The sequence below is a fragment of the Gasterosteus aculeatus genome, chromosome 6 (genome assembly GCF_964276395.1).
Source record: "Gasterosteus aculeatus chromosome 6, fGasAcu3.hap1.1, whole genome shotgun sequence".
Lineage (NCBI taxonomy): Eukaryota > Metazoa > Chordata > Actinopteri > Perciformes > Gasterosteidae > Gasterosteus > Gasterosteus aculeatus.
Window position 1 is genome coordinate 9184244 of NC_135693.1, and position 26385 is coordinate 9210628.

At 41.0% G+C, this 26385-nt stretch overlaps 1 protein-coding gene across 50 annotated transcripts in view; it reads right to left on the minus strand.

The window, feature by feature from the left end:
* LOC120820365 (neurexin-1a) overlaps positions 1-26385 on the minus strand; it is a 192650-nt gene continuing 166265 nt past the window's right edge. For 35 of the 50 annotated variants that reach the window (XM_040178030.2, XM_040178037.2, XM_078104183.1 and 32 more), the window contains 3 exons: positions 25604-25923; positions 11201-11288; positions 1-1776 (listed from right to left, as the gene is read on the minus strand). In XM_040178030.2, the coding sequence (XP_040033964.1) occupies positions 1484-1776; positions 11201-11288; positions 25604-25923 (701 nt within the window). In that variant the 3' untranslated portion in view covers positions 1-1483. The remainder of the gene's footprint in view (positions 1777-11200; positions 11289-25603; positions 25924-26385) is intronic. The other 15 variants (XM_040178031.2, XM_040178038.2, XM_040178029.2 and 12 more) reach the window with 1 other exon arrangement.

Consider the following 26385-nt stretch of genomic DNA (forward strand, 5'->3'; position numbering starts at 1 on the left):
GAATTTATAATCATTATTTATAGTTCATGGTCATCTTTCTCATACTCATTCCAAGTACAGGCCTCCGGAAAGCAGAATTGACTGACAGAATGACAGAACAAACACAGAACAGTTGAAATGGAGACTTATTTTAAGATTTTTTCCTGTGGTTTTGCATCAGCCCAAGGACATATTAGACAACCTTGTAATACCACTTGAAAAACAAGCAAAAGTTTATTTATTTTAATTGATCGTCATCATCCATCATCATCAAATCTCTCATGTTCTCAGTCATGTAAGTCAAGGTTGAGAAGGAAGGCAGTGATTCTACCGGTATCCTTAAAAGAGCGTCGCACAAAGGTTGTCATGCTCCGTTCTGCGTCTATCAACGCTTTGTGCAGTTTCTGGGAATGGTTAGGCTACTACTGCTCCGGAACCATCAATGTCAGGTTGGCATTTGTATAAAAACTATATAGGAACACATGTAAAAAACAAGGGAGGATTACATTATTATCCAACTGAGAAAAATGAGGATGGCTTCATAAAATCTTCTATGTCTAGCAACACTTATTAACACTTATGTCTTCTTTCTGTCTTTTTTTTTGTTTTATTCCAAAATGGTTGAGGAGCAGTTATAGTTAGCATCATCTATACAACAGGCTATAAAACACCACTTTGTCACAGTCCAGAAAGCACATATAGATGTGGTCGCACTGTATATAAACATATGTACTGTAATAAGATAATTTTTGCGTGCATGGCTCCCAAATGATCACTTTAGAGACATCCCCACGAGGAGGAAACTATTCCCATTGAGTTCACACCATTTGAAAACGTAGGTATCCAGATTTCTGACATATTCTTTTAAAACACAGTCTTTCAAAGGAAACTGCCATCCATTCTCATCTTGCACCGCAGAAGATTAGTCAGCCATGTATTAGTCTTTGCCGGCCATCACTTTTTTTTCTTTCTAACTTCAACATCTGATTTTTTTTTTTCATCCCCAGTAGATGTTTGGCGTATTTATGTATGTATCTATTTATGCATTGTGTCATTTGCTCTAGAAAAAGTTCCATCAACACAAACACAGGGGATGTATATGAAAACAGTAAGTTTGTAATGCTGATTCTCCCTTTTCAAAGTGCTTCAGCTCCTCTGTTTACCAGAAACAGGGGAGTTTGATCGCATGATCCTGGCCAAGGAAACAAGTCACAGATGAATTACCATTGTTTGGTTGTCATGTTAGTTATGTATTTAGTTCATTTTCCTCTGGCCACCAGAGACATTTCCTATCAGTCTCCATCTGGGCTGAATCTTTTCAACTGTCCCAAGTGCTTCAGTCTAAAGAATTTTTCCGCTTTTCATATTCACTTTTCAGAGCATTGTCCTGTAGGAAAAATGACTAAATAATGTTCATCTTTGTTATTATACTATACACATGTTGATGTCCTGATTTGTCGCACAAATGTCCAGGTTGGTCTGGCAAAGACCAAAGCTTTGACAATCACACATAGTACTCTTTGTCCTTGTTCTTCTTACTCTTGCTTGAGGTCTTTGCGGTGTTCACCGGTTTCTCTTTGACAACAGTGCCGTTGGACTGCGCTGAGTTGCTGATGTAGTTGCGACTCTCGTCCACGTGGTACGAACCCTCGTCTCTGTTCCGGTATTTGTACATGGCGTAAAGAAGGATGAGAATACACAGGGCCGCTGCCGCCACGATGCCGACCACCATCCCCGTCGTGCTGCTGGACTCCCGGAAGACCTCCGGCGTCCCCGGGTAGCCCCCGGTGGGATTGGCTGCATGGGAGAAGGACATACGATTACCAACAGTGATCTCAGCTCACTCTCTGTTACATTGTCTCGCTATAAGTATAACTGGATTTATAGTTGTGATGCATTTTTCCCAGTATGTGTGGAGCCACATGACAGTTTATTATTGAGTGGTAGTAAATACACCATGCCTTAAGGCAGGTTCTGAATATTACATCCTTTAAAAAGTTGCACAGTTAAATGAATCCTTTGACATTCACAGAATAGCCACCAAATTACTCAACAAATTCTATATATATATATATATATATATATATATATATATATATATATGTATATATACGCCCTGAATAAATGGAGGGGCTGGACCATTTTGTTGACTTTGCCAAAAGTAGATCCATTTTATCTTATTGGCTAAAATACCTTTATTCCTGCACATTATTTAGCCCAGTCATGAATTTACAAAGCACATTTCCAACATTCACTATACTTTCCAAGCAGCATAACTGCATGAAAATACTTTTCAGAGGGAAACAAGTCTTCAACTGACTCAGCAGATTTGGCCAACGGCTGTCCTCACTTCTGTTCTGAAAAGATGCCTTTCAATGGAGCATATTCTGAAAACACGCCAACCTCCTGGTATTATTCAGTCCTCTTGGCACGTCTGCCGCGTCTTTTTGTAGAAGTCATCATTTCAGCGTAAGCCCTCTTTGTTGCGTTTGTAAAATCCAAACAGTCGACACAAACATTTAGAAGTGAAAGCAATATGATTCCGCTGGGAAAAAACACCTTTTAACGATTTACAGCTGGGTCTGCATCATAGGTGTGTTACGCTTTGATTTGCATACCGGACAAACTGACACATAAATAGCTGTGTTGCCATGTAGGTCTGAATCATTTCAGCTATGTTAAAGTTATTCAGCAGGCTTTGCCGTGTTGTACTTGTGCTGCGGCTCTTTGTCGTTGGCCACAGTGTGCAGGAACATTTACTGAGTAATGCACTGAACAGCCTGTACTATCGCAACGGGAATCCTGCACGATGAAGCAAAACGCTCTTTACTCCGTTTATTACCGTTATAATGGTACACAAGGTTTTATACTGAAGCGGAAATGCTGCCAATTAAAACAAGAATACCACATGAAGGTAAATGCGGTACTGCTTTGTTTAGCACATGCATGGCCAGGCCACATTATATCACAGAGCAACAGCGATAAAGGCTGACCGGATATTTGAAAAGAAGCAGTTAGTTTTATTTTTGCCCTTGTGTGTTCATGGAGCCGCAGTGATCGTTGAGACGGGTATGATTTATTCTACAGTAGTAGTGATACTAATTTAGTGAACCACTAATCACATATTGAAACTTCATGTTAAAAAATGGATACATGATCAAAACCAAATGGCATGTACAGTAATAGTACCTAAAATATTCACCGGAATATTTGTGAATATTGAATATTGATCAAGAAGACATGTGTGATCATTTTTCAAGAAGTTACATTTTACATTTATCATGCCAGCTGTCAACATACAGTAATACATACCTGTAATAAATATTTGATATTAATTTGATATGTGCTGTCACATTTTGTAGTTCTTTTCTTTTGACAATTTATTTCAAGAACATACTGGTTTACAAAAATGATTGAAATCTTTGAGTGGATTCTTTTGCTTTGATATCAAACCAGCTTAAATAAGAAATTCCACGTTAAACAAGAACAATGTTTCTTCATTCTTTAAAACCGTTGATCTTGCTTCGAGCGATATTTCAACACAAATAACTTTCTTCGTAATCAAGAACTCAGTGTTCAAGGTAGAGAGCAACTCTGTATTCATCTCTTACATCCAAAAGAAAAAAGAAGAGAGAAGCAAACTCTGACTATTTTGCTATTTCTCTGAGCCTCGTTGTATAGAAAACGTTGTTTCTCCCTGAGCCATGAAGGACAAGCAGAATGAATAAGATTATACACCTGAACACCACTCTGTGGCTATTTCTCAATGTTGAAGGAGCACAATATATAAGCAGATTTCCTTTTGCAATTACAATATTAAGAACTGTGCCATGCTCTTACACAATTTTTTATAGTTAACAAGGATCAAATATTCTGCAAGTCATTTGTTTTTATCCTTCGCTGAAACATTAAAGAACTGTAAGTGTTCAATGACACTGATGGCATCGTGCTGTACTCTTGTGGACTGTTTCCACCAGTGAAGAGAGCGGTTATTGCACATCAGCACGCATACTTCCTGTTCTGAAAGTTATAACACGGCTCCCGTATGTCTCTGAGTGCTCTCGTCACCGTTTACCTCAGTGACCTCACCTGAGTGAGACTCTCTGGAGTCATGATGGCCTTAGGATATTAAGTTATTTTGTATGTGCATTAATCTCCTGAGCAACAATAAACATTCCTTTTGAATAGTGTATTATCAGAAAATGACCCACGGCGACGTGTAAGGTGTGATTTATTTGAGCTTAGATCTCGTCCGTGCCTAACGGGCATTCAAAAGTGTAAACTGCAAAGGGCAAAAGTCCTCCAAGCTTTCTGTCAGGAAAAAAAAGATGCTGTTTGCGGTTCATTGACATGTTTTCCACCAGGGTTAGACTGATCAGCTGCCCAAGTATGCATCCGATGCCAGCAGACGTTCAAGGGCAGGCAGAGAGTACCACTGGTGGATCGAGTGTGACTGAGCGTTGCAACAGATTAGCTCTGCTTCTGACAAGCCCACTTATCCTTGCAGACAGGTGTGAAGAATGTTCTCCCCCTCGTGGGCAGAAGCCACTGGTTGACACGGCTCCTCCACTACAAGTCTTTCTGCGAGTATTATTGGTGAGTAACTTTCGTATTTGCCTTTGTCTGGGGTCAAAAAGCTGAAAGCGTAGATAACACAGCCGGGTGATGGAGGGGAGAACTCCGGTTATACTGCTGGCACCTACAGAACGGAGACGTGCGGTAGCTAGTGAGTCATGTGGTAACAGAACCACGTTGCACTGCTGTTCATTCTGTGAACTAACACCTCCTGCACTGGACTTGGTTACTCCCTCTCGCCTGGATCTGTTGATTGGCTCCCCACAGGCTGCCTTCGCACAGAGAATTTATCAGTGAGACAGCCTCGATCCACAGACCGCATCTTTTGTTCATTAGTGGAATAATAAAAGTATTCAAGTAGTGACCACCATTTCAAGCACTAACAGCCTATTTCGCAAAGCACCAAAACAGCCATGTTTTATTTAAAAAGATGAGCAGTTAATTAGCTTGCATTTAGATGGCACACAGGGATCTTTTCCTTTAGATTAACTGATACACCCGACGATGCGGCCCATTTGTTCTCACCATGAATCCGGCTGTGCACCCGGCCCCACTTTCCCTCAAGATGGGTTCAGGCAATGTTGCAGACACGGGGCCTTTGAGAAAGCCTCATCAGACCTCAGTCAAAATGCATCTGCCTGTCTGTTTATTAGCACTCCATCACCTCAGAATGAAGGCTGAGAAAGAAATAGCGCCTGAAACAAGTGTTTAAAGTGATGGCTGCTCTTATACACTCTACTTGAGCTTACCCAAGGGTAAAATTAGACATGGGGAAAATGACCTTAAAGTGGCGGCAGGCTTCGTGGCAGAATAGTGAGGATGCAGTTGTGAAGCCATATAGGGAAGAATAACTTTCTCCTCTGCATCCCAGAGAGTGAAATTAAAGTAGCACATTCAGACTATTCTAAACGCCTTGCTGTTTTATTCACGAGGACAGTAGCTAATGTTTCCGTTATTTAGTCACATTTAGTCAATTATTTGCTCTCACCAGTCTGCATTTGTAAGCACGGACAATCCTATACATGACCCATGTTCATAAATGTTAGTGAAAAAGGTTGGAAACACAAATGGGCCTCTTAATGTATTAGAATGACAGATATAGAACCATTTAAATGTCATGTAAATGCCTATGCAGTGCCTGATGTGATTTCTCTCCTTTTGCTCTCAAGGAGAGGAATGGGATCAGAGATTCCAGACTGCCAGGCGGAATTTGAATAAATGGTCCTCTTTAAAGACAATTTTTTCTCATTTGTGTCCCGTGGTAGGGTTCATTTGTTTGGTAATTGGTATCAGGCTTCCAAGCTGACGGGAGCCCACGGATGAGAGAGAAGTGGGGGTTATTTCAGGTGTGAGTGCAGCTCGTTTCTAGTGGCAATGAAGCAACCGGGACTACTTAGGATATATTGAATGGACAGACTGGGCTTGGCCTTTCATGTACATGTGGATGATACTTCATAGTGAATCTTTGCAAATTGAGTTTTGCATCAGGCAAACATTATTACAAGATAGAAGTTGTTTGGAGTAAGAAGGCGATGAGGCGTGAACTCGGCCCTCTCCAACCTGCAACGGTGGACAAACATGAGTCGCGCGCCGTGCCGCGTTAAGGAGCCACATCTACTTTTAAGAGTAGGTGTGGCTGTGGGAGGCTGTGGGAGGCTGCGGGAGGCTGTGGGAGGCTGCGGGAGGCCTTGAGAGCGACTCCAGGCTTAGTTGGCATGCTCAGTGACACATTGCCGTTATTCAGCCAGATTATACCATCTTCTTACTTCACGTATCCAGCTGTAATCACGAGCTGTCAGAGCCATCAAGTAGTTTGAGATCAGTCTCTAGACAGGTCACTGTATCAACTGCAGCGGAGCCAAAACACTTATTAAAATCCCCGATGCCTCTTTGATTATCTCAATGTCCTCGGAAAAAGTGATGCGAGCCACCCTGTACTTGTGACACGCTGGCAGCACGCCTGATGACAGCATGCATGTGTGAGCCTGAAGTAGCTTTGCTTCTACTGATGAACAGAGAGCGGAGTGCGCAAGTGGGGGTTATTGAAAGGTGTCTGAATAAGCCCAGCGAAAGACACGGCACAGTTAAAGGGCTCTGCTTAAAGAGGTGAGATGAAAGAAACTTACTCAGCTTGAGCATCACAGGTCTGAAGCTAATCTCTTGATTATGTTACATGTTCTTTGGGTCCATATTTGTGATACATACAGTGGGTGTATAGCTACAAAGATATTCCTTGAGATCAACAGCTTTCAGTTCTAAACTAAAGACTTGCACTAGTGTAATTTAAACATTTCAACAACAACAATTCCAACTGTTTTGAAATATGGTAGCACACAATTTTACTTTTCTGGCTTGGAAATAGACAGTAGGTTCCTTGATGAGTCTTTCATACTGCTGCTAGACAGAGAGGTCAATTAGGAAAAATTCAGTATTAAAGTGCATCTTTAGAAAACTTACTGATTGGTCAACTGTGAATTGTTGGGTATTATTTACACGCCCCAGTTTCCTTCATCATTAATATAACTGACCTTTGGCTGGGCTTCTTTTATTTTCTCTGGAAAGAAAAGTCTTTCATGCCCCACTTAGACATATAAACTGACACATTGTGTTAGCATCAATGTCAGCACACCCAAAATATGTGTGGTAGAAAACATGAAAATTATTGAAAATAAAAATACGGTGGGATCAGTAAAGAGACAGACTGACAGTGAGTGTGAAATCCTGTTTTCTCTCAGATCATTTGAAATAGAACTTAGGAAGAAGACTTGGATGGCATAATCCCCACTGAAAGAGCACTGAAAAACAAAAATGTCAGAATTCCATACGATTGTCTGAATAAATCGGCAAAGTATACAGCAATTATTTTAGCAAAAAGAGCGTGTGTGTTGCTGCAAGGTCAATGCTTTTTGATGGGTATGAGCTCCGGTCACATTCAATGGACATCTAGTCTTCAGAAGGCTTTTTCATTTTTTAAACCAGTGCTGAAGGCATTCTTTTGCCATGCAAGGTGCCTGCCACTGTGCTCAGCAAAGAATGGGATGATCACACACTGAGCTCCAGCTGGGTATGATTGAATAACCTATTAAATGTGGGCAGTGACCTCTTAAACCAGAACTGTGCTCTTAATGTTTCATTAATCTCACAGCTACTTTTAAAACAATAATTTACTTTAATTTGTCCTCCTCTGGCTGGCTGCATTCCCGTCATTGAGAATTTATTTCCACTGTGATTTATTAGTTCACTCTATGTATTGTTTCCCAGAGCATAAATTGAATCTACTAAAAGCAAATGTCAGACACTTTAGCAGCTGATACAGTTGTGTCCCTGCAGAAGGCTTGAGAATGGACAAAGATGAGAGAGCAAATATTCAAGCGGTGAGTGACCTTAACCTGCCTCTGGGCAATCGAGAGTGAAGGGCTACGGGAGCAAAGAATAAAAGCACTAACAGATTATTTTGACTCACAAAAGGGTGTGAATACCAAAACTCATATACTCATATACATACACATATTTCCATATCATTTTGTCTTCTTCTCCAGAAACAATTATGGAAGCACCATTTTGGGATGGTATAATAAGATTCCCCTTTTAAAGACGGCATAATTACACCAATCAACTATAAATCCTCTATAGCGGTTAAAAATCCATAAATAATGTTATGTTTGAACCTAACATACTTAAAGGGGTAGTTAGAATTTTTGGGAAATACAATATATTTCCTTTAATAACTGACCGTATGAATTTGTTTTCCAACAGTGTATATCATAAATGATCGAACTTGGTGATTGGAATTTTGTTTATTTGAACAAAAAAGGATGCTTAGCAGCAAGAACACTCAAGGGAAACGCCAATTAATGTGGAACAAAGGCAGCTGAATGGTAACCTTGGTGACGGGTCACTGTGCAAGCAGTGCTCTCCATCAATGGCCCGCACGACTAAAATGAAATGAAGCAGTAAGGTAAGAGACATCCGTTCCAGCTGACCTCAAGCAGCTCGGCAAGAACCAGTTCGATTAACTCTCCCCACGAAGACCGAGGTCGGTACTTGAAAATCAGCACCATCTCGACAGATTTCTAAACGGTCTATTTTCACCTAACTGAGCACTTTTCTCCAGATGATTGGCCCACACGTCACCATGGCCTTTAAATGAACACTTTTTTGTGAAAAAGGGATTATTTTATGCTAAATGTCAGGATTAATATAGTATTTCTTTAAAATCAGACGTTCCCATGAAGGCTCTTTAGTGCTCCTCTTACCGTTCTGTCTAAGGTGAGATCATATGGGAGCATATTTTACACATATTTTATGTGTAAAATATGCTTTCAGAGATTTCAGATGTGTTATAGCGTCACGTAACTGTGTATCCCCCTCCCTGGTATCTTGATTCTGTTTGGGTGGGGAGGACGCAATTCAATTTGCTGCAGTATGATCTAATCTGAGTCCTGCCTGGTGATAATCTCTGGCTTTCCGTGGTATTTCCAAGAGAAACACAACATGGGAATGAGGAAGTTTACGCCATAGATGTCACCAACTGCTGATAGGGACTGCCGAGGGACTCCGGGTGACACATGGAATGATCTAAAGCTGACCTCGGGTCACAGTTAGCTGACATCATAGTCCTGGTTCAAAACTCACCCCCTTGGGATGACTTATGCACCCACATTATCATACGGGTAACATGCGAGGCAAAGTCTGAGCACATGGTTTTGGAGTCTTCAAGGAAGGAAGAGACTTAAACGATGCATCATTTGTGTCACTAAAAGGAATTAGCTGAACAGGAACATCAGAAAGCGGTTTGTTTATTCTTCTTCGAACCCGTGCGAGATGTGGTGGGAGCTTGGCAGAGCGTGTGAATCGCTCAGATTGGAGATATTAATCAGGATACGGTGTTGGACAGCTTTCACCTTGGGAGCCCACAGCTCTGGTGTCAAATCCCCTTCAGTGATCACAGAAGGAGAGGGATACTTTGCTCGGGGAGTGTGCGTCCCTGAGCATCGAACAGTGCGCTACCGATGTTTTGGCAGATTGCACTTGTCAAAAAAGATCCTAAAGCAAGCTGCTGGTGAGAATCAGTCCTCACACCGATCCCCTGTGTGTGTGTGTGTGTGTGGTATTTCACACACTTGGCTGATGTACGTTGGAAGTACCGATTGTGATGAATCCCGATGGGAATATCACTCTAATGTGCAATAATATAAGAGTTAGCGAAATCAAAATCTGCTAGTGGAAGGCCAACGGAACAGGACGCGCTGGAGCACCGGTTGATAGTCTTGGCTGTGGGGCAGACATTAATTTAGTGGTTTTATGACCACATACTGATCGATAGCACGTCTAGATGGAGTGGGGAGCCTTGGGTCTGGACTTAATTGTTCTCTCTGTCTCATCACTTCAAAACGCATTTGAAAATCATTCTTTCAAAGACAGGAGCAGAGGTGAGGCTTAATTGCCTTTTTGTTTTGTGGCAAGGCAGGAGATTAAACGTTTGGCAGCATAGCAGGGAACAGACAAATATACAATCCCAGTTTCTCAGAGCAACTCTTAAAAACAACCGAGGGAACTTAGAGTGCTTCCTTGTGTTTAAACATAACAGCCGTCTTTAACAAACAATAACAACTGTGGACAAAAATGTGTTTGTATTAAGAGGCCCATGCTATTATGCTAATATGTGCACTAGTCATGTAGTCAAAGGGACGTGATTTGCACCTCACGTGAACAATAGTGAAGGAAAGGATGAACTTATCGCTGTAAATCGCAGCAGTGGGAACACACACACTTCTCTCTGGGTTAACACTCACGCATTGGAGTCACTTTGGTCTGATAATTTAAAAATTCCCGGTTTCCATCTTTCTGGGAACTCTGTTTGCGCATCAGAAAATGCCGTGTACTGACAATGATGAAATTTACCATGAAATGGTAAACAATTAAAACACGGCAACACCAACTTCTTTGACAAAGAAAACACCTTAAGCAGTACAGAGTACTAGTTATGCTTTCAATTATCAGAGACTGGAGACTCAGAGCTAGTCTCAAAGTACTGGTTAAAATAAAAATATATTTAAAAAAAAAAAAATTACAAAATAGTTTAACAATTTGGTCAATGTATTTTTTATTTTTTTTATTAACTGTGTCATAAATGACTAAAAGGTGGCCCGTTTCCAACATTGGTGTTACGGTAGCTAACCGTCTGCTGAGTGTAGCATCACATGTAGGGCACACATATGAGAGATGTTGATCCTATTTAAAACTCAGCAAGAAAGCAAAATAGGTTGCATTTCTCAAAAATATTAACCATCGCTCTAAGCGTTGCAGTTAAAATGCTAGAAGCATATTTTCCATATTCAGATAGTTCATTACAAGACTTTTTACATTAAAAAGGAAGTAAACGTTAAACTGCATTTATATTTTCTGTTCCTGTTCATTGAAATAAAAGAACCAGTAAAATCAAAACGTGTGGCAGGATGTAAACTTCCCAGATTGGTGTATCATGCGGTCGGTTTCAACCGAGTGTTCGAGCTCGAACAAAAGCTCCACTCTGCTCCCTCAAACAGTGCGTGTTAACCCAGAGCGTCTTTGTGGAGGTGGACTACAACACACCAAGACACAGTGACACACCCAGAGAGAAGTAGAATAAAAAAAGATGACTAACCTAACCCACCTGAGCTCGGCTCACAGGGATCAATGTCTTCATCGTCGCTCGGACACTCGGCCGACGCCACCAGCAGGTCGTCGGTTGTCTGTAAAAGAGAGAAGCACACAGCAGCGCGATGAGGACCAAACATACTTATCCGCATCAACACGCTCTGACTCCGAGCTGCGAGTAGAGGTTGTTTCCGGGCGGGTTAGTTTAGGTTCAGGACAGCGCGGCAGATGAGATGTGAATCCATACAGACACACTGTTTGGCTGCTGGAATTGTCCGTCACATGCCGCCTTTGCACTGCTTTCCAGGCCGCACGGTCCTCACAGAAACGAGGTCTGATTATCCAGGAAGAGCGGAGGCTAAAGTTCACGGCACAGTTGTCAACTCGCGCGCTCGGATCGCGCGGCAACCGATTGGTTGAGAGGCGTCGCGGCACGCCCGCGACATTTAGAGGACAAGCCACCGTGAAGGCTCGGAGAGAGAGATGGGAAAACAAAGGGCAGTGCGGGGGGAGACTTCATCAACATACTTTCCAGGATAAAAATAAAAACCTGAACGATTGCATGTGCTGGACTGAAGTGTTTTATTATTACACACCGAAATCCGTTTAACTTTTTTCAATGAAAGTGATCACCCAACCAACACAATAAAAGTGCCACTCTTAGGACGGGGGGGGAGCAAACAAAAGACCAGGAAAAAAAAGTATATTTTAAAACATTTCACTGCATTGTTTTTTATAGTATTACTGCAGGCAATTTGATCAGCTGTGCATTAAAGATCATGTCATTTCATTTAAGCAAAGCAGCGTCTTCGGGGCTGGCTTTGATTTTCACTTGGAGTTTCTGCTAAACAGAATAACCTGCTGCTATACATGTAGCCTTGCACCTCTAAATACCCACTTTGTACTATTTTTTAGAACCCTGTGTAGAAGATTGGCATTATTTGTTGCACATTCATTCTCTAGTATGGATATGTACGACATCCACAAAATAATATAAGAAGTGAGAAAGGCATAAGCCCCGAAATTGAAGATGGACCTCAGGTTTTATTCGATTTGTTCCATTATTTTGCTGATGTTTGACTGTGCATCAAACTAGATCTGCAAGTTGGATTAGTATTGACTCATTTTAAGGAAATTAAAGGTGATGTCATTTGCCTAACAGCCATTTGGCTTCATATAATGCAATTCCGTTGTGACTGTAACATCATTTGGGCATTCGGTACACGGTCCAACATAATTTTTACATAATAGACCTGGAAATGATAGATCAAACCCATTAAGGGAGTTGTGGCGGAGGGGCTGTTTTTGGTGCATCCGTGCAGGCCCGGGGAAGACGTCCAAATGTATATTTAATTTGCTGTGCATGAGGCTGATATACAGTGTCGGCCATCCAGATGGCAAAACCCCCGGATCTCGGAGTGCCACATCCATCACTTCAGCCGCGTGATTTGTTTTTCCTGGCGGGAGATGTTGACACTCTGTACTCACTGGCAGAGGAACGGGAATCAGGTAATCGATACTCCTTCTCTCTTCTTCCCACGTTACCAGTCTCTCTCTCTCTGTCTCAGACTCTGTCCTTCCAATTTATTTGCAAATGGGGAAGAGGAAGCAATGTGATGTGGGAGTAGTAGGTTTACTCCCTATAGGATAACCTCAGTGGAAGTGTATGCCTGTTCATATTAACATGTTTGTGTCCAGGTTCCCTCATTCAGGTTAGACAGCTATACAGCCAGAGGCTTTCAACTTCATCACAGCAGCATAATACAATAACGTAAATTGATTGTTTTTTCTCTATACTTCGATTATATAATCAAAGGTCCAGACATGGAATCCAGTATTTAATATGTGGAAAATAACATTCTCTCCTTACTTCAAGAAAAAAACGGCTACGCAAGATCTGCCCTTTTTGCATCACTCAGACATACATAATGTCGTTGCACTTTGATTGAGGTTTTCAAATAAGCAACAGCCGCAATGTATACTTGTATTGTACCACCATAAAAAATACAATTTCACCCTCCAAGGACAAGGCCTGTCAAAGTGTGGCTTGAATGTGCCTTTAAGCCACTTCTAAATCCAATACTTTTTAAATCTTATAAAAATATCAACCCTATCCTTTACTTTTAAATGAATCTCGTGTGTATAGTGTATGTAAGCCTACAAATCTACGCTCTTGTGATTTTGTATGTTAGCTGGGAGTTAGTCCGCCAGGCAGGATTAGTGTGTAGTTCAACATTTGATGTGGTCATGACCCGGTTGAAATGCAATAACATTACCAATTCATGGTGTCCTCCTCCAATGCTTGACTTTTTTTTTAACCTGTGACTATGGGGGCTGTGTGACGGGCTTACCGTGCAATTTAGCCACTGTGATAAAAAATGACTGGTACCTGGGATGTCTGGAAAAGACACATCTGTCTTTTTTCAAAGGAGAAATAACACGGTCTGTGTATTAGGAGATTTTGACACTGCTCTGATTCTGAGTTAAAGATAAACAAGGTTTTTATATCTAAATATCACTGTCTTTTTTATGTTTTCCCCTCAAAAAATTGTGCGTGTTTTGGAGAGTTCATTAGCTCAGCTCAGAGTCAAGTTCACTGATGTGCAAAGCATCATGCCCCGAGGAAAGACAGTCCCAATACATAAGCGGATAAACAAGATGTACCTGTAGTTCATTTTATGGCGGTACTTCTGAAATGCTAAAAGCAAAGGCTTTGGGCTTGCAAAGCATCATTAATCTAGCGGTAAAGTGCTGAAACCACGGTGAACCTAAAGCACAGCTCATTTATCTGCCTGCCGGGAGCAGCAGAGAACATAGTCCTATGAGATGTAGACCTGGGGAGACAGTTGGGAGTATGAAACACACAATGACTGGAGAGAGTAAATGCTTTTAGTGTTTGAAATGTTCATAGTTTTCAAGCCCAGTGTCATTTGCAATTCTTTAGGTGTTGGGGGAGTTTTATATACAAAGACAAGATGATAAAAACAAATCTTTTGGGACTTCCTAGATGGGTAAAGCTATTGATTGACCTTCGACGATGCACTGATTGAACCATCAAAGGGGAGGTGGACCAGGAAATTCCAACCTGACTCAGCCGAAGGCACCCCGGCGCTTTCTTTAACACTGTCATGGTGGTTTTCGATCGCTGACGATTGATGACAGACTTCCTTAATGAGATGTCCCTTTAAAGCCACGGTCTACATTCATGCTCACTAAGGCTTAGTCAGCAGTGTCATCCGGTTATCTACAACCACCACAAAACACTTATCTGTTGCCCACAAACGCTCAACTACTCGCCGTCAAATGCCACGCTCTGATATATGCTGTATGGATCAGGTGACTTTACTATAACGCCATACATTGGTACAATTCTCCGCGTGTTCTCCCCCTCTTCATCCCGGCGTGGAGAGGAGTGGAGGCCGTGGGCTGCTAACCAGGTGCTCAAGAGCCAGAGAACCCTCGCTGTGATAACCGGTCGGCATGTTTCTACGGAGAGACCCTGGGTTTTCACATTGTTTTCTCTCAGGTCTAATTTGGTGAATTCTGTCTGGCACACAACACGTCTCCTCGGAGACGAGCTGAAAGTCAGGAGGACACTGAAGGCATCTGAAGGGTTCATCTGAACCATGCCACTGCTGTCCCGGTTATGTAGTCCACTGAGGACGCTTGCTGTTTTTATTTGCCCCACTCCATTTCTGTTTGGCTTTTTTCTCCCCCTGTAAGCCCTGTTTTTGTCCAATACAAGCTTGTGTTTTGCAGGACTCCCTCTCTCTCCATCTGGAACAATAATACATTCGATGAGTGTTAACTGAAACACGGTTTTCTGGTGCTTGTCAAGACGTTGTGTAAATCCATTTACTTTTTTCCAAACGCCAGAAATGATGTGATATGATGAGTCGGTAAATTCTGTGTTGATTGAAAACAGAAAACGGCTTCACTCCACACTATCAAGACAAATACACAACCTCTCTGTCTACTAAACTGCAAGCAAACATGCAGATTCTCCCTCATAACTTCTCATCTTTCTGTCTGATCCTTGTTAAGGGCCCCAACATCCTTCATTTCCATGGCACAACTCATTTGCTCATAATGCACACAAGCCATTTGATGTAACATGTACACTGTTAATTATCATAGCCCTGGTAATGATGGTTTTATTCTTATCCCACTTCAAATGCCAACAGATCAGGTTGTTGAATTATATTGCCTTTTTACATTTTTTTACAAATGGAGTGTGTTTGCTAGAATATTATTGCTTCACTAATTGTAACGCTGAGATTATCTACTAGAAAAGATTTCTGTTCAAAGTTTTCTGACAGAAACATTAATCTTAAAAAAACATACTTGTTGTCCTCCTGTTGTTTTTTCCCCCATTATCTCTCTCTCTCTCTCTCTCTATTATGATAATCCCAGACAAATCATATCACGGTTACACTCAGGACTCTTTGAAGCCAAAGCTATAGGTGTCACTTATATGTTTGCCAAAGCTCCAAATGCCTCTAAAAGCAGAGGAATTAGAATTCTCCATATACCTTCCTGTCCGAGTTGTTTGTCATTATTTCTCATGCTGGCTCTGAATTACGATAGTGTCCCGCTAGTGTCCAGCTCTGACCAGAGTTGTAGTCTGCACAGACTAATTGGGAGGAGTTTGTTGTCCTAAGCCTCACACTCCTGCAGCCGCAACACATCATTAGTGTGCCAGCGAGAGAGAGAGATGGCATGGCAGATAGAAGCGGCTCGCGGTTAGACACGGCATGAATCTAACCATGGCTGCTATCACGCTGCAGCAGCAGCTCTTATCAGAACGTCCGATGACATCCAAGTACCTAACTTTGCACCCTGCAACTAGGTCGATGTTGATGAATTATTTAGTCCCAGATGCTCAATAGATTCCAACTGAATAATGAAGGCGTGTGGGCCTTCAAGACTGAGTCCGTTGCCTGTCCTTCTCCCACAATCTCCCTACTGCTGGTTGTTTTCATCAAACAAAAGCTCTGATGTGGGACTTCACGGGGGGCTCAACAGAAGAGAAACAGAGTGAGAAGGACTAGGAGAAGAAACGCTGTGAAGAAATGGTTGAACTCTCTGCTGCGCCGCTGAAGAAAATCTACATCGGATTCTGCAATTCTCTGTAAATGGATCAAGAAAGCTTCAAAGCTGGAACTTTCAGAAAATATCAGTCAATAAACAAAAATAAATGCAAAAGCTTACTTATGCCGCCTGCTTCATTATTTTATCCGGCAAAATGATTGTTCAGATATTTCTGAAACAATCACCTGATTGCTTCTTACGAGCCACTGAGGACACTCTGCAGGTAGTGTGGTTCTTCAGACCACTTGAGGATTCATGCAAAGAAATATGAAGGCATTTCTCAAAGGTAATCAACTCAAAGTAATTGGCATCTCCTCCTCACTGTTTGGTGTTTTTCTTTCCAGTTGTGTATGCTGTAGCGTTAAACTGGCCATGGTGGACAGCTGTTTTCCCTTGAAGTTATGAGGAAATCCCTTTTGGGAGAAAGGCTTTGCTTTATTTAAAACAAAGCAGCTGCTGCTGCGACTGGACCTCAGGCAGAGTATCAGAGTGTCATTAAAAAAAGGAATGGTCGGAGGCTCTCCACCTCCTCTCCAGGCCCCGACATGTTTCTGTCTTGCCGTACATCCTCCTCAAGGCTTAAGTCGCTGCACCCAGACAGCCTAACAAGGCGCTGGGAGGCCGCTTCACGCACCCGGTGCGCTCACAGCGGACAGCGTGGACACACACAAGCACAGTTTCACACTGAAACAAACAGGGAATATTTCATTTCTTTAAATGTCAACCGTCAGGTGGATCCTATCGGTCCAGAAACACTTCTCTGTTAATGTGGACGTCCTCAACAGAGGATTGGGTTTTACTATTTCTGAGGTGTGTAAAGGTTTTTGCTAATGCAACAGTGTGTTAATGCATTTCTTAATGTGGGAGGAAAGTCAAAAGATTCAATGCGGTAAAAAGTGATTCTGACAACGAAAAAGAAATGTAACAAAAAGGCTCTGGAATGAGAGACCAGTGACAGGGAAATTGCTAGTTTGGCGCGTGCGGCCCAGAAAAGCTATCCTGTGTGAAAGAGCGACACAAAGGGACAGGTAGGGGCTAATGTAAGAGTGCAAAGTTTAACAGTACAAGTGGATATGAGGTAAATAAAGAACTGCTGCAAATTGTGCAAATACCTGTGCCCTCATTAAACTCGTTTGGACTCCTTTTAATGTGGCTGCTTCGAGGCAATGCTGCGCAGCTTTGTAGGTCTCTCTCCAGTTGCCTCGCAGGACCACGTTTAACTTATTTTTCCAGGAACAGTCATCCGCACGGGCTTAATGAAAATTCAACACTGCTGTGGCCCAGGCACCAAGGTAACCATGTCCCGCTGCGTGGGAGGGAGCACAGTCCATTTCCCAGCCAGCGGCTGCCGTCACACTATCACCATGGTACTCAATGACTCAGAGTGAACCAGGTGGGACTACTGCCCGGTTCCACCCTTAGTACTACCCGAGACAGTTGATATTTTGACTTCTAATGAGCCAGACAGACGTATTATTCATTAGACATGTGAATAATATGCACACAATAAGGACGAGTGCCTGTAGTCACCTCAGAGTGCATTGAGAGGCTGCTGGGAAGCATAAACAGCTTCAACCAGATTATATAAGCAAAGGCTGGATGCCTTCCGCTAGCTACATGCTCTAAATGATAAAATCGTAATATGAAATTCATAACACTATCTGCTTCCATATACCTCCTACGCAACCCCCTCTTGTTCTCTCATTTCTTTTCTCTGTTGCTTATGCATAAACACGGCTCCATAGAAATATATTACATGGATGACTTTGTCCCCCCCCTCTTACCCCTGCTTTCACACATCTCAGATAAATGAAATCTGTCTTCATTGAAGCATTTTCCCCTCTGGATGCCCTGATATTTTCCTTATCTGAAATCGAATCGGGAGCTGTGTGCACGTCTGTAGCTCGCCTTGTTAGTAATCTGGCCTGAGAGCAGAGAACTGCCCTGCAGGAATATCATACACTAAGGATAAGCTAGCGAGTGAGGGAGGAATAACAATTACGAGAGAATGGCTTGTAATCATGGCGATTTCTATCTAAATGCTAACATAAATCACTAAACATTTTGGGAAAACCGTTTTGGTTCAACCCAAAGGGACTATGAAATTCTTCATTTTCGACTTCCCTTCCCTCAAAAACTAAAAATAGCTGACAAACACAGAGACGGCGCAAGAGCAAAAGATATGCGGCTTGGCCACAAATCATTGTCTTCCTGACTTCACCTGCGTCTTGACATGTAGTCCCAGTCCGTCATCTGGTGACAGAAACAAATTTGTCATCTTAATATAGATGCCATCACTGCTGAGATGAATGTTAGAGGCTCTCCTTCCCGTGTGTGTAAATTTTGCAAAAACATGACATGAGGAAAGAGGAGAGAGAAGCTTTGCCCTACAACAGCAGAACAGGTGGCGTGTGGCCCCCAACACAGCGTCATCATAATCAAATATCTCGTCCTCCGTGTCTGGATATGTCATTCACAAAGGCTCAGTGCTGTAACCTAATGAGCAAGGCTCTCACTTCCAAGACAAATTATTTTGTGATGATGATTTTAGTTTTGACAATGCAAAAAAATTCTTCCATTTGTATTTGATCTTATCTATCTTTAAATCAATAAAATAATATTCTGTAAAATATTGTTATTCGCTCTCTTGCCAAGAGAGGGGAAAATGGATATTACTTTTTGCACACGTTTCTATGCTTGATATAAAGACACAGCGAGCACACAATTGGCTGAACTTGGCTAAACACTAGAAACAACACAAACACTGGAAATAACAGATATAACAAAATGAACTCACCAACGTAAACACAGCAGCCTGAGAACTCGACATCTAACAGTTCCCAGCATGTCTTTATTGAAACACAGATACATTTAAATTGTAAGGACTCGTATGTTTGATTGAGTTACATTCCATCCATTACTCTCCTCTCTTGTGCACTTGCCTAACAAACAAACAGGCTCCATTTGCTGGCATGTGTATGGCATATGTTTATTATTTAATTCATGTACCTTCTGGAATGTGTTTTACTTTAATGTAATCATTGTGCTAATGACGTTATTGTATATTATCACTGGTTTCCATCAACTGAACTTGCATTTATTGTACTTGATCTGGTTTTCAGCATCAGAAGATGCCTACTCACTAATCATAAGCAGCCAAGTCAATATATTTAAAGAATGATATTCATCTAAGCTGCAGATTCAGTTACCACGCTGGTACTCCTGGTTTTTGTTTTGGTGAGATCTACAGTAAGTGAATTCATACATTTAACAGGCATTGCTTGCATCTTAAACACCGGAGCTTTGAGATGCACCTGTGTCAGTTTATGCCTGACACTTTCCAGGAGCTTTTGAAAAAAATATTTTTAAAAGTGAAGAGAGCTCAGAACAGATCAGTGAGCAGCTGGCAGACAGCTTGTGTTATTGAATGTGTTGTATTAACCAGTTGATAGCAGAAACTTTTAGGTGGCAGCAATGCACTGTGGTACAAATTCTTTCAATCAGCAAATTCAATCAGCAGTTGGCTAATAACTATTTGGTGTCCCTACAAATAAATGTCCTGAGAGACAACAATAAGGTTCTAAAACATGCTGTAAAGCTGTCAGTATCAGTCTCCTGCACGCACAATCCAACACTCAATAAAACAGAGGAAACATTCATGTTGCGTAGTTTTAATTTTTGTCATGCAAACAGACTTGTGTGTCAATCTGTAGGATTTGGTGACGCTGCCAGTAGTGAGCACAGTGTAAACGCACAGATGCCTCTTCATTGACTGTCTTGATAATGGCAGTATTTCTGAAACATTTGCATGTAGCAATTTAAGAAATCTTTAAAACAATCAAAGTGGAAATAAGCACCAAATGCGTACAGAGCCTCATGTGGCCAGAAGCAGGCTAATTTTCAATTACTGCACGTGAGTGCACATAAACACATACCGGCATGGATGTGTTCAACCCTGCCAAGGTGGACTGGATCAACAAGTCAATGGATCTGTACAACACAGTGTTGAAGGGCAGCGTCCATATTGTCGAGGATGATGGATATGGTCTGTCGCCGGGAGTGAACGCTGCACCCCGGGGCCCTCGTGGGGCCATCGTGGGTACACAGCGCTACTGGGTGGGAATAAACGCGTGACTGGAGCTCGAGGCAGAAAACACCAGGACCACCTTCAACAACACACGCACTCACTTTAGGGACAAGGTGGGGAGTTGGGCAGACACAGCGGTGCTGCACTTGAGAGTTGTTCGTCTACAATTCAACCTGTTTTTCCTCTCTTGTAATGATTGTTATATGTGCATACATAGCTTTCAATATGTTTAGCTTGAAATGGTGACCAGGCCTTTTCATAGTACAATATAAGACAAACACAAGGACCATAATAGTGCATATCATTTCAACAGGTAGAACATTAATCTGCATGATTTCTGTTCTCTGACCGTGGTTTTAGATATTTGGTTGTTGATGTTGTCTTGCTATGTAACAGCAGAAAGTGTATCTAAAAAAAATGTAATCATCCTCTTATCTTATCCAAGTATCAAATCATGTAGCAGAATGAAAGAGCCTGCACTTCATAAGTGCAGCTGCCCGTGTGGAGCTTAATACCCAAGATAAGTCGCAGGTCTGAATTGATGCATGCAGGATTAGTATTACATCTAGGCTGTGCAGACTTACTGCAGCTTTAGTTTGTAAAACAATAATCCCCACAGGTATCAAGACAATCACAACAATGCCTGAAGGTAGTACGAGATAGAAGAAAAGAGACAACTGTGCAGTAATTGAAGCCCAAACTGCAACAGATTCTTCACCACAAGATTAATGTCAGACTAAGTTTAACATAGTGTGTTTGTAAGAGGCTACAGGGTTCCCAAACGTTGGACTGAACGTGAAGCAGTGCAGGACTTCAATCTCCCCTATTATTCCCTTAAATCAAGAGAGGCCAGGTTTTCCCCCTCTTCTCAGGGCCCCAGAAAAACAGAACCACAACAAGCCTGTCCAGCCAGAACTGAACCATGTGCCGTGAGTGCAAATGAAATTGCCCTCACAATGTGTTTTGAATGTTCCATCACTCCCACATAACAACCATTACACCCACCTCATCCAGGGTTAATTCAGAAATAGAATGGCCAAATGGCTATTTGGTGTTAATGATGTGACATAGTGGCCATTCACTCCCCATAGGAACAGGCTATAATAACAATTTCATGAATGAATCAGCGAGCTTCCAAAAAGAAATTGCACTTTGCAAAAAGGTTATGAAGTGAATATGGCAAGCATGGAATGTCTGAGTCTACTGTGTTTTGTTTAGGAAATACTGTACTATATTGGCCCCAAATACAAGACATCCGTTTCAGAGTGAAAGTTTGATTTTCCACTATGACATTGACGTTTTTGATGATATTATAAAAAAGGTCTTAAAAAAAAAAAATTCTTAAAGATATTCAAGCTGAGCATACGTTTTAATAAATTTGCGGACTCCAGCAAAGCTTGAAACTAAAAACAATTCCAAAACTTTTGGTTTGTGACCAGATACGTACAGACCTATGGACATCACATCCACCCGATTTATATTTTGTTTTTAGTGCAACACCAAATGTTTGCATCCTCACTAAAGACAAATAACATCACTTACAAGTGATTATGATGTTGGCACTGCTGTGCCTAAGCACAATCTCACAGAGGCACCACAATGGCTTGTTTTCTACATTCCTTTGACCATTTGCCACACTTTTATTTCGATTTTTCTAACGTATGAAAAGTAAAAACATAAATCATAAGAAAAGTGAATTCAAACTAAAAATATATTATAGAATGGAAAGAAGTACTGGTGTGTGGATGTTGTAACGGTCCTTGAAACGAGAAAAAACACTTTAATACTAACAAATAACTAACAATACTTTTTTACCATACCAACCAATATGTTCCCAAACCGCCTCAGGTCTTTAACGTTACAAAACATACGGCACGCTGTAAAACCATATCATACCTGGAGATGTCTCTCCATGATGCTCAAGCCAATACTTACTTTGGAGTGTGTTGACACCAGGGCAGCTTGTAAGATGTATATACTGTTTGCCCGCTGGCCAAGGTTGATAATACAGAGCAGATCAGGTGAGGATCCATCACTGTCAAGAGCTCTCAATGGCTCTTCAAGATAGCGGGCTTTCATTTTTTATTTTATTTTTTGCTGGGAGGGTGACATGGGCTGCTATCTCTCATCCTACAATGGTTTTGATTAACTATCATCTGATTTTAAATGCTATCTTTCTACAGCTTGACATTTTCCTTCATTTCATCCACCAGCAATTAAAAAAAATACATCAAATGATATTCAGCACTTGCACAATGGCAGCGGAGTTTCCTAAAACGTCTGCAGCACCTTTTGGAAAAATTGGAATTACCGCCTTGAGGTTGTGTGCCTAGTGCACACATACACATTTGCATTCTGTTAACTGTAAACTGTATTTCTTGCAAGATGTCAGATGGAAAAAAAGGTTATGTAACTAAATATTCTGTTTTGTTGGAATTTAGCCGTTTAAAAAACAAGTATTCAACATATTCAACAACTATTCGCTGTTTGCCGGCTGCATGTTCCTTTATTAACTGGGTGGTCAAGCATCTAACAGATACATTAATTACATCTGTATACCCACAATAAAATGAATTCATGGTGATCAAATATGAGGGACATATAAACCTTGTTTTGCTTAAAGGACCATGGAGATAAACCAACCTTAGGCCACCTTTAAGTTAATAGTACCTGACCATTTGCAGCCATGTATGTGCAATGTGAATACATTATTGTACTCAAATACTCTGCAAAAGTGCAATTTCGCGGGGTTGTCCATTTATTTTCTGCTTTTAATTCAGAAGGAAAACTTTTAATATACTGCAGACTTTTCATTTCAGAATTTTAAAAACCCTTGATGATCAAACACAAAATAATGTTATAAAGAAATTAAGCCGCTTTGTTGTGTCTATAAAATGAAGTAGGCGACAATATTCATTGCTGCTCGCATATTAATACATCAATAATAACAATAAACATATAGTATTACATGAAAGATGTAATGCTGAGAATGTATATTTTACTGGTATACTTGAAGTAAGTTGTTCTGAATAAACTTTTACACTGTTACTTCAGTATGGTTTAGAATGCAGGACTTTTATTTGAAAAAGGCTAAACTCTGTATAAGTTATATGAACCTCTTTAGGCGGCTAGCTGTTTAACATTGTTTTCTTCAATTAGCAAAAATAATGTTTACTTTAGTTAAGTCCTGGAATTGAATAAATCAATTATACCTCGGGCAAAGAGGGGATTATAATAACTATTAAAATAGGAATACGGGTGACTTGTCAGCTTCCCCCATTGTGCAGCTCTACCTTGATTAGCTCTAAAATGATAATATTCTAACACAGAGCTTGGGAGGACACCAAGTGGTTTGAGAAGAATGACATTAACGTAATGTTACCCACATGCCAAGGCCCACAGCTTTTAATATCATAAAAACCCAAGTTGAGCATTTAGATCACTTTGTTTTTTAGTAATGCGATTCATTGTCATTAAAAAAAAGAGATTATAATTGCTTTAAATGACAATACAGAAAGCAGTGGGCGTTAGCTATTCCATCTCATCTGGGGTCGGCCGTACTAATAACGTAGGTGTCCCAGTCATGTGAAGCTCTCGGGACATAAAATAAGTCACTGAAGTGCTTTCCCATCAGTGCGGAGACTGAACAGCTGGACTGTGATTGGAATGCTGACTATTCGAGGTGAGATCTCTTTTTTCACGGACCAGACACAATGTCTTTCGAGGTGCAGCGTTCTGAAACAGTAAAGTCAGAGTGGTCTCCATGGGAAGGTCGTCAAGTTGAATCAAACTGAAGGCATTGACATCTCCCCATGCACATGTTTCTGCATGCCTCATTCATCTCTCTGCCTGCATCACGTAGCAGCTCTTCCTCCCGGTGACCTTTCTTTCTGTGTGAATGCATTAGATAACACCTAAACCAACACAGGCAGCCGTGATTAATCTCCCCTTTCCACGCATTTACAAGGAACTTTAAAGGTGAGCTAGGAACATCATTTAATAGGACACTGTCTCTGAATTAATTTAGCCAGATAAATTGTAGTCACCACTAAGATGCATGAGGTCTTTCTGATACACAACTAACATTTAAAAACAATAGGCACAAGTAGATTCCCCCAAACATAACTATAATAATCGACTAGATCAATATTTACGATTGTATTATTTGTCAGCACCTGCAGATCCCGGTTAAAACTGACAGACAGACACAGAGAGAGAGAGAAGTGGAAACAGCCACTAACTTGGATCTTTGCTGCTACGTTTTAAGCTTATATGTTTGAAACTAAATAAATTCTACAATGGATTTTGGAGTTGTTCGAAAGTCTTACAAAGTTTTTCTCTGAATTTAGCAGAATTAATTTTTTTATGCTTTCATTTGAGATTGAAGCAACAATGCGGAAATAAATATTTAGATTTGTATACTTCAGAACTACGGAACACGGTATTGCACTGAAACGTTTCTCCTACAACTCTTGAAATGGCTCCCTGGTGGTATGCTTCCCTTTAAATGACTCACATTTTAAGCGTGTATATGTTCTGCCTTCATTGTTTCAGTTATATTTCACTTGCTTCCCATCAAAGCTTAAATTATAGACCTTTCTATAATATCAAATTGGCATTATGTTAAGCATTTACCGATTTCTTTATAAGCCATCGCGAATAAGCTTCTGACATACATATTAAAGCACATATCTTATCAAGGAGGTGGCTTTTTTTATTGGCATGTACGGGCTTCTGTTTTTATTTCATACCAACAAAACACGAATCAATACTACATTCAGAAATTCCTCTATTTGAAGATCGAAAAGTCTTTTTTCTTTTTGACCTAAAACTTCTGCTCAATGCACAGGTATTCCTGGCTCGTAGTTGAAATGAATCTGAATGTCAAAGCCTTCTTTTTACAAGCCAATTCCTAATGCACTCATGCAAATAAATGAAGACAAGTGTTAAATTATTATTTAACTTTTTAAGAACATGCACGAGTTTTACTATAATTGTGACGTTGATTCTTGTAGGCAAACATTGTTGCAAAGGATTGTGCAGGTGAACTCTGACTGCAACCGAATTTGACATACGTTTTGTGTCTGAGGAGCGATATGCTGTTCCACTCATGCAAGACAGATAATGAAGATGGAGGACCGAGGGATACTGGTTATCACCCTAACATATGCACACGCTCTCACACACACACTCAGGTTGGGAGAATAATAACGAGTTAAACGACAATCTTACCTGCTGAGGCTCTCGAGGTGTGGTCTGCTTGGCTCGCCTGCTGGATGCCGTGGTGGTGGTTATCTCCATGATGGACGTGGACGTCTCCGAGCGGTTGGCTGTGGTGCTCGACTGCGGTGTGATAGAGGAGGGCGACTCCCCCACAAGCCGCACGCTGCCCTGGATCCTAATGTTGGGATCTCCCTCTGCCGCCATGTTGAACACCTTCAAGCCATTATAGTAGAGGCCCGAAAGCTGGCCCTGAAAGGATCCGCTGCGGTCTCTCTCCCAGCCCCCAATCTGTATGGTGGTTTGGCTGTTGAAGATCGTAAGCTGCCGCCCTGTGGGAGAACAACGTTATGTATATACAAGAATGTCGGACTGTGGACTTCATCCACTTCTATTCCAAAAAAAATGAAATAATTACAGAAAGATAAGATTATTTGCCCAGTGGCTAATGAGGCCAATAAATTGCGGGTTGCAGAGGCAGACCCTGGTAATTTATTGCAGAAATAATAATGAAATGCCTATGAAAATAAAACCATGTTTATGAAAAAAAAAGATTTAGAAAATCAATGCAGCTTTGCTAGAAGGGCAGTCTAAACTAAAATACCAAGAAAACCAATTACAAGTAGTGATGTTAAGGCAATGCAAAATGATTAACAACAATTAATCATAATAAAAATGGGAATTTGTTGAGTAGGATATATATAAATATACATATATGATATATATTTATATATAATATATAATATTAGGTTTATAGGCCTACATATGTTCAATAATGCTTTGACTATGATACA